Source organism: Lottia gigantea (genome assembly GCF_000327385.1).
Source record: "Lottia gigantea unplaced genomic scaffold LOTGIsca_2, whole genome shotgun sequence".
Taxonomy (NCBI): domain Eukaryota; kingdom Metazoa; phylum Mollusca; class Gastropoda; family Lottiidae; genus Lottia; species Lottia gigantea.
The window spans coordinates 5,716,888-5,726,948 of NW_008708400.1; the positions used below are offsets into that span (position 1 = coordinate 5,716,888).

Below are 10,061 nucleotides of genomic sequence, written 5' to 3' on the forward strand. Positions count from 1 at the left end.
CAGTTTACAAATCAGGGTAATTATACTATGGCATGGATTAGAAAACCTATATTACCTCAATTTTGATGTGGTAAAAAAGAATTCGATAGGTAAATGATAACATAGTGACTGGGTTAGTCACATTGGGTCTCCTTTTGAGAGTCCACATAGCTAACATTGTTTATTTAGTATAATAACTATTTCAAAGAGACTTTATCAAAAACAGGTAAAGTCTTGGAAAGAATTATTATGAATGGGGCTAGACTAGACTCATGAGTATTCACAAGTCAACCAAATAATTTCAATAAGCTTCAAGTTTCATAAGAACACACACAGTCATGTCAATATCATCTCTGGCCCTGATAAAAATATTTTTTATATTTATCTAAGGGTATAAAGTTAATCTTAAAAATGTATGAATGTACATCACCCATTGATAGCATCCCTATATGATTACAATTTAACTGTATTGTATGGTTTTAACTGACGCAGTAGTAATGTTCACTTCACATTGTGATCAAATCACAAGACATAATGAAGAATGTATGAAGATGTTCCTCGAAAACAGTAGACTATATCTTTCAATAGAAAAAAGTGATGTGGGATCACGAAAATAAAACCATTTGAAGATTCTGATGAAACTAGGGTCTTGAGGGATAAGGATTGTACCATGTTGTGTTACAGAATGTGCATGTTGAAAGGAACAGAAATCACAAATACCATTGTCCTGGAAAAACTTTCCTTTTTGGAAACTGCAGTCATTGCCCATTTTCATTAGCCCGATCAGGAGCAGTAAAATAGGATGCAAAATTCTAATTCATCTCAATTCACCTAATATAAGTCAAATTACCTCTTTCTTCAAAAATACCATTAGAAAACGTTGGAGGCCAGCACACTATCTTTTGGACCTGTTTCAGAACATGCGTAGTTTTGGTGGTGTAAATTTAGTGATTTTAGCCACTTTCTAGTTGTAGTGGAGTAATGTAAATGGGGCAGGCTATTGATATGATTTCCATTATCTATTCTGGCTGTAAATCAGAGATCAGACATAGGAAATAAATTTACAAACAATGTCTCCTTTACTCTTGATTCAAAACACAAAGATAACAGCAGACTATAATGAATCTATAACTGTCTTCTAACCTATGTCTACAATATGATGTACAAATCTGGAGCAATTTTGAAAGCTTTAGAGACAATATAAATCAAATGGATAGCTTTAATATGACTTAAAATATCAGACTTCAAACAATGAATGACATTCTCTTTCTTTATGACTGCATATTTCCATCAAGGCCAGACTGTCAATGTTCCTCAAAATATTGCAGATCCACATAAATGATCCAGATTAAACCCCAAGACGCTTTCTTTCCCCGGGCACTACAAGCAGACAATTAATGCAAAAGGGACACTTATGGCTTTTTATTTGCATCGCTACAATTTCTCAAAACAAATATGAAATTTTTGTTATGTAGGGTAGGGTAGGGTGTAATAGATGCTTAAAATGTCTTTCTTACACATATGAACAATCCAGCTTAAAAATCTCTATACCTCCCATATAGCCTTGTACCAAATCTCACATTGGAAATTTATCTCCAGTTAAGCCAGCTAATGATTGGAAAGGAGTTCAAGTCTCAGATTTAAAAGATCTTCCCATCAAGATAAGAACATTAAGGAGTTCAGGTCTGAGATTTGAAAGATGTTGAAGATAAGACTAAGAAGTACACTAAGTGCTTTTATAAGTCAACAAGTATATTGTGTACATTTAATATTAACAGTCTCAAAATACAAGGCTATCAATATCACTGGCTATAATCTGTGAATTTTATACTTGAAATACAGGGACAATGTATCAATTGTTTCAGAACAGTAGCTATATTTTGATGAGTATCATACACCTCATAATTGTATAGTGGTAATTAATAGCTCAGATTATACTTAATCATTCATATCTTTGCCCCAACTTGCTGGTTTCTGATTTGGTTAGGTTTTTCAGTTGAACAACAATGATAGTGGTTTTGTTTTAAATGATACCTTTGCCTTAACTTGTAGATTTCTGATATTGGTCAGGTTTTTTCAGTTCAAAAACAATGATATGGGCTTGATGTAAATAGTCAGAAATAATGATGTCTTTGCCTTAACTTGCAGGTTTTTAATGTTTGAGTCAGTTTTTTCAGTCAAAAAGGAACAATAATGGCTAAATTTGTCATATTTTAAAGCAAACTTTGTCTAAACTTGTAGACTTATCAAATTTCTTCTAAATGGTCAGTCATATATTTGAGAATTATGAGATTATCTGTTATGTATGCATTCTAAATTGTCTTAAAGGTACCTTACACTCTATCTGATAGTTGTTCATTTTTCAGTCCCGTATTTCAGTTCAGAACAAATGATATCAGATGATCATTTGTACATTTTAAACTCGATACAGGGTATTGGTTTAAAGTACATGTTTCGCATATTTGTCTGTAAAGCTTTTGACAAGCACCATGCTTGAAATCTGATTGGTTAATATTATCAGTGATTTTAGGACAATATGTTGATTATTTTCAAGTCAATATGTTTCAATTTTCATTGTGGCGTAAGAACTGATGTTTGATATGATATCATAGTTAGTTGGTTGGTGTACAATTCTGCACAGTAGCATGACCAATCATATGTTACCTATCTATTCAGATATTCTTTTTGAAACCAGTTCAGCTTGTGCTGTTCACATATGTTTGAGAAATAAAATCATACAGCAGAACAAGTGGTTTAGAAATAGAAACAATGGGGTTCTATGACTAACTCATCAGGCCTCTGTTGCTCAAAAGATATGATGCAAAATAAGTAAGAATTTTACTACCACACCACAAAAAGTTCATCACAAGATATTGAGCTCTGCTTCATAATTTGCTTGTAAAGGCAGGCAACATCATGCTGTAAGCAATGTGAAAAATTGACAAATTTGGTCCATTTACTTCTAAGCTGAACTTGTAGCACCAATGGTGGAATCAGGTTTACGTCCGACGGGGTGAAATATCTGAGATTGCCTGAATTTTTAACCTAGAACCTGGCTGTGAGGGTGTGCAGTAGCACACAATCTTCATCCAACTGATTAAAACTATTCCCCTTTTACCATGTCAATTCCTGAAGAGACGTCTTCAAGCTGGTCTGATTAATATAAAATATATGAGTCTACTAATCCAGGGAAATAGAACAAAAACTAGTTCTTCAAACGAATAGTAAAAAACCCATGGGAAAATCTTTATGTGAAAAAATCTGATAGTGCTAGTATAGAAAACACTTTTGTAATGGAATTTACATTTCATTAACTTTTCTCTTTTGATTAAGAAAGACTAAAGAAATTCTCTCATTACTAATTCATTTCTCCATTTTTATTTCTCTAAAGATGAAAGAACAAGCCAGTCGATGTGTCTAAAGAATTTTTTTTAACATAAATTTGATTGGTTTGAATGATGATGAATGCTGATCATTTATATTTTTATATAGTTTCCGATTGTGTTTATTGTAGGTGTGTAATACTGACATCAATTATCAAAATTCATATCAATTATTCGAATCATTTCATGAATCGTTTCGTGATCGTTTTTCGTCATTCTTATCGCATGTAACCATCAACGAAATTAACCCACCACTTTGATCTCCACCAAAGCAAAAATAGAGAGAATTCAATCATGCATTTACTGTTATTGATCATCTTTATATGGCTTTTTACAATTCTCTTTGATCTTCAACTACAAACATGAATCTAATAATAGATTCATTTGAAGGTAGTTAGGTTATGAGGTAGAAAGATGTTTTTCGCACTTGATGCCCTCACAGAAAAAAGAAACCCTTTTTATAGTCCCTAAATAGTTTGTTTATGGTAAGTATTTTTACTATTAGCATGTAAGTTTGTGTGTCACTGTGTGTCTGCTGAGATTCAGGTGTACAATGGGTTGTTGCTTCCTGGTCTTTGATTTTTGATTTTCTCAAAAAATCTGGAAAAGTCTTCATAGCAACCATCTAAGATGTTTTACGCCCTATATTTATAGGATACAATGAGTGCAAGAAGACAGAAAACCACTATACTGTGACATATTTTCAATCATTTCAAAGTAAGCAGAAACAATAACCTATCCAAAACCCAATCCATAATTTCAGACATAAGAAACAAATAGGCAGACATTAAATGAGTCCATTCACCCTCCTGGATTATTCAAAATGGTAATAAATGACACAACAGGTTTGAAATACACAAGTTAATGATTCCTGGAGGAATATATATTCCAATATTATTCAAATCTAACACTATATATTCTATACAGAACTTTATCTTATAGAAAACCTCATTGATGAATAGGAAATACCAGAAATTATATCCAAGTCTCTGATATTCATAATGTTGGATTTTAAAAACGACATCTCTATGATACAGTGGGTGTCATACTGCATGAGAGACTGACCCGGCTATGAAACAAATGGTGGTTGTGGGTTCTAATTTCAGATGGTGTGTTAAATTCAGATGTCATTGAATAAGTCTTTCCAGCTGTTAATGGGTACGGAAAGTCCAGAAAAGATCCATGGCCCATTAGCACCAGCTGATCGAAAGAATTCTCATAACCTTAGTGGTTATCCTTGTAGAAGACTGTTGTTCTTTATTTCTTTCTGATTGTCACAAACAATCTGTTTAAATCTCTTCCTCTTTGTATTTTTCCACACATTGTCATCTTTGACAGAAACCATAACTTTGACATAAAATATTATATTTGAGCTTCTTTTTCTTTCTTTTTACTAAGATGAAAGCAAAATAATTGAAAAGCTTTGAGCTAGTGAGAACTTTTTAAAAAAGGAAACATATTTGATATTGGAATGATTTATGAAAATGAAATGCACAGAGGGAATATGTGACAATCGAGTTCTTTAAACAATTTATCAAACTAGATTCACACAAAGAGAAATAAATAAAAAATATGCACTATAACTAGGATAAATAAACATCCTCAAGGCAGTCAATAAAATTCTGTTTCATTGTAAAAAAAACTTAAATTGTCAAACTGCATACCCACAAGATCAAATCAATATTAAAAACAGAGTTCCTACGTATTAAATCTCTTTATGACAGTATTTCTAGAAGATTTGTTTTTTTCACTGTGAACAATGAACAAATCTGTTAACGAATGTCTAAAAACAAAGGGTAAAGAGTATTCCTTGATAGAACAATGAACAAATCTGTTAACGAATGTCTAAAACAAAGGGTAAAGAGTATTCCTTGATAGAACAATGAACAAATCTGTTAATGAATGTCTAAAAACAAAAGGTAAAGAGTATTCCTTGATAGAACAATGAACAAATCTGTTAACGAATGTCTAAAACAAAGGGTAAAGAGTATTCCTTGATAGAACAATGAACAAATCTGTTAACGAATGTCTAAAACAAAGGGTAAAGAGTATTCCTTGATAGAACAATGAACAAATCTGTTAACGAATGTCTAAAAACAAAGGGTAAAGAGTATTCCTTGATAGAACAATGAACAAATCTGTTAACGAATGTCTAAAAACAAAGGGTAAAGAGTATTCCTTGATAGAACAATGAACAAATCTGTTAATGAATGTCTAAAAACAAAGGGTAAAGAGTATTCCTTGATAGAACAATGAACAAATCTGTTAACGAATGTCTAAAAACAAAGGGTAAAGAGTATTCCTTGATATTTTTTGCTATGTAAGAAGCTTCAATGAAGATATTAAATGAATTATTTAATTTTCCAAAAAACACCATTTGTTAACTGCTAATTGGTCTAGATGAAGAGTTCGGAAGTTAAAAAAACTTGTTTTGCACCTGATTAAAAGACTGGAAACACCATGCAATTTGCAATTAGGTAAATTTTTCCACAACAACTACATTATCCAACTCTTTTTATTCCAACTGTCGCACATACGACATGCACAGCTTGAAGCACACACGCCAACAGTAAATTGTTCCATCTGAATAACTAGACACTTTTTCCCTTTTATAGCCATTGTGACCTGATCATTGATAATGGAAAACAAGGTTGAAAATTGAGATGGAATATTCCAACATATGTCTGGAGCAAATTGAATAACCAATGGTTTTAGAATAAAGACATCATCTAATTCTTTTAAAATTGATGAAAACATGAAATGCACAAAATTTAAAATTTATGTTTTACATTGTTCTAGATTAAGAACACAATTTAACCTTTTTTTTCTTTTTTTTACCAGGCATACAACTTTAAAATGTTGGGTTGTTTATTCTCTATTAAGTGGAGAGATGAAACCAGTCAGCTAATTTAAATAAAGCCTTTGTTCTGTAACTAATGTAAATTTACCCAATCCATACATCAAAGACTTGTTATGCATGACAGAAAAAAACCTGCACTTTATTGTAATTGTATATGATAGCATATGTTTCAAAAGATCAAAGGCATTTTTAATGTAAATATTCACCCTGTTTTTTATTTTATCAATTTGTAATGAAAATAGAAACCCAGCTTTAAAGCAGCACAACCTGTACTTGATTTGACTTAAAAATTCTCATTTAATTATTGCAGATCTTATCTTATTCCAATCAATTGCAGGAACCATAAATCAAACATTGGAATTGTACTGACTGAATGTCAATTTTATTGAACACAAAGCAGAAATGGAGGAAAATATGAAGGTTTACTTTCTACTTTTCTAAAAAAAACATTTTTTAAATTCTAAAGCAATGAGAAAAGGGGGTGAAACATTTTAACATACAGACAGCAATTTGTCTAATGAGGTAAATTAAAGGTTTAATATACAACTCTCTACTTCATGATCTTAACAAGCACTGGATGTGTTCCATTACACTTACCATAGTGCAAGTATTTCCTTTATGAAATATTCTTGAAGCACTAAATGTGTAAATAACTCTACATTATAGGAATTGTTATGGCATATTTGTATATTTATGTATTCTTCCCAAGGGATATTGCTCCTTTAAAGAATGCTCTATGTATGTCAGTAGAAGAGATGCTATGAATCTATGTAGGAATTAACTCCAGGTAAATGAACTCCATTATTTTAGCACCAAACTAGTTATCTCAGTTGATTAAAAGGGGAATTCCTGGAGGTGGTTCCAAATTCACATCAAAGAAAATATCTTGTATCAAAAGATCAGAGAAAAATGAACTTAACATCACTTAAGAGGTAATTAATTTTACCACTATAAAACTGTTTTTGATGACAGATTTTGTTTTAAAGAAAATATATGGTTTCAATTCTAAAATGTTGATTAACAACCTCAAAACTCAAAACTATCATCTATAACAAACTAGCAGATTCTGACCGCTAAGATTGCTTAGCATAGCAATGAGCCACCACAGATATCAAAATTCCTACCTCAAAATATATACTGAGAATATCTGCCCTACTACATTATAAGACCTGGAAATCTGCACAGCAGAGGATGAAAATTCTAAATAAGCCCTCTCCCTCCTTCAGAAAAAATCACTGCATTTTCCACTTTCCTTGAAAATTACCCCGGAGCAGACCCCCTCCCCCCACAGCAATCAGAACCCTCTAATATTCAAAAGTAGAGCCGAGGTGCTCAGATGCAATCACCCCCTCCCCATCAATAAAATCCAGGCTACGCCACTGTCCTCCTACGCATTTCAGTGTATAGCTTGGTAAAACTAACCATCAATAAGAATTCTTTTCTTATCAAAGCCAGTCATCACCAATCAAATATTTAAAAGTCACCAATATTTCTAGGAACATTTAGTTTTATTGTTCCCCACAGAGATAAAATCAGCTATATTCTACCATTCCAATAAATTTTATGATAGATAAAGCCATGTAAAGGAGAGAGAAAGGCTCAGTTTAAATGAAGAAAGAAAATAAAAAGAAAGAAAGCCATTACTTCATTATCTGAATCAAACCTCATAAATAAGGTTGGTGAGCTTGCCTAACAGCCCTTCTGGACCAGCTGGACATATAAGCTTATTACTTATATGAAATTTGTGGACCAAAAGTACAAGCAAATGTTTCAAGACAGAAGCATGGACAGGAGTTTAAGATGCCAAAAATCAGAATCTACAGATCAGCAACCAAATCTTTAGACTGTGAAACAGATAAATTGTCTTGTTCATAACTTTTGAACCCAAAGTACTGGACAACATCAAGTAGGCAAAAGTATCTACATTAGTTAGTACACACTATCAATAAAGGGTCAGGTTCAGATCTGTTGCAGCTGACATGAATGGCTGAAAAGATTCTTCAAGAAAGTTCAAGATGCTGTCAGTCACTGAAAGTCCACTTGCTTGAGATTCTGCCAGTTGCTTTGTGGAATTGAGCCACTAACGCACTCAAGAACATTTGATAAGATTTGTTTAACTAGTGCAAGAGAACGACTCCAAAACATATCTGGTACGCACACTAAAATATTAAATTAAGTGTTCCCCATACACATTCAAATGCTAAAAAGTCTCTTTCGAATCCTGTTTATATTATGGTTATGTTAAAACTAGAGTTTATAAGGCGAACCAAACAAACCATCATAAACTATGTTTCTATGAATAGTTCAGGTTAGAAAGAGAAAAGATAACATTCCAAGATCAATTTCTTTACATAAATCAAAGAAAAGATGGGGTCACAAGAAAAACCAGTGTTTTTATAAACTTTGTATTACAGAGTAACACACCTCACCCATCAAATCTCTCCATCTCTCTACCTCACAATCATCAATTCTATCTTGATAAGACAGTGTTCCCTTTTTGGTTGTGACTTATATATTAACTAACAAAAGGGTTATATTCTCGACTTTGGTGAGGACAAAAAGTTTATTCTTTCTTTAAGAACGAGGTTAAACCCAAAGTTTTGAGAAAAATATGATGTAAAACCCCATTCCTTTATATTTCATTATAAATTGTTATTTGGATTACAGGCTTGTCGTAAAAATGTCTTTAAGGTATCCTGAAAACCTTTTTATTTGTGGTTGTTACATTATATGTAAGATTAAAGAGGAAAAATTATTCATTACATTGGCAGGCTCAATCAAAGCGAAGTGACAGGTGTCCTGGAAGAGTGAGCAATTACAGCTACCCTGTTTATATAAATTAGACATAACTAATGAAAAGGAACAAAATTAATTAAACAAATTGTGTGTAATTTCAAGTTTAGAACAAGCAATGCATGTAATTTATTTAATGTGTGATATTATTATTGTATATTATTAAATGCATGTTATTGTTATGTTATGCTATTTAAAAGCATGTTATTACTGTGTTCCATCAAATCCATGCTGTAGAAACATGGTATATCTGAAGGGGCAATATAATGGGGTTGAGTATCACAAGGTGTCTTCTGTATACTCCAGTACATTATTGTGATGGGTGTACGTTATAACAATAAGAACACCTCAATAACGGCACACTTGCTTATCAACACAACTACCCTATATTCACCGGCGTATATTGCTCATAACGCACACTTGTCTTGGGCAGTATAACGTGTATATACACTGCTAAATAAACAGTTTATTGTCCTACCTGCATGATACGACCTTCGGCTCCAACAAGGGTTCCAGCCGGTGAAAAATAGCCGTACAACTGTTGGGAATTCGTCTTATAACCGCCATTCTCTGTCGTTTCATACAAAACGATCTCCAAAATAGCCGTATTCTTGCCCATAACAGAAAACAGGAGAGTACATACACCTATTAGAACAATTATCATCTTGTTACATTGTCTTTCCTTAGTCGAGGCATTATTCCCGATTTATTCCATGCGTTTCACAATACAAGTAATTTCCACACAACAAGAGAACAACATACGTGCCCCCTTAACACGGTTTAATACAAATGTGGCATGCATCAAAAGCTGAAAGCAGGTCACGTGTATTGAGGTTTCCCCGCCTACAATAACTAACCAATGAATAATGTATACAGACTTCTCATTCATTCTAACGGTATACCTCCAGTACTTGATATATGTCCAGTCGACAACAGAAGCAATGGCCGTGTTACATCACATCATGAGCAATACATTGATAATCATGTACTTTAAATAACTGTTGTTTGGTGCTCAAAGAAAATTATTCAATTTTTCATGTTGGATA

General features: G+C 32.7%; 1 protein-coding gene across 1 annotated transcript; it reads right to left on the reverse strand.

The window, feature by feature from the left end:
- Positions 1–9,481: 9,481 nt before the first annotated feature.
- On the reverse strand, positions 9,482–9,679 carry LOTGIDRAFT_103856 (hypothetical protein; the record flags this gene model as incomplete). The annotated part of the gene is made up of 1 exon (XM_009053483.1): positions 9,482–9,679. One exon carries the CDS (start codon positions 9,677–9,679, stop codon positions 9,482–9,484), a length of 198 nt encoding a protein of 65 aa, XP_009051731.1.
- Between the last annotated feature and the right edge of the window lie 382 nt (positions 9,680–10,061).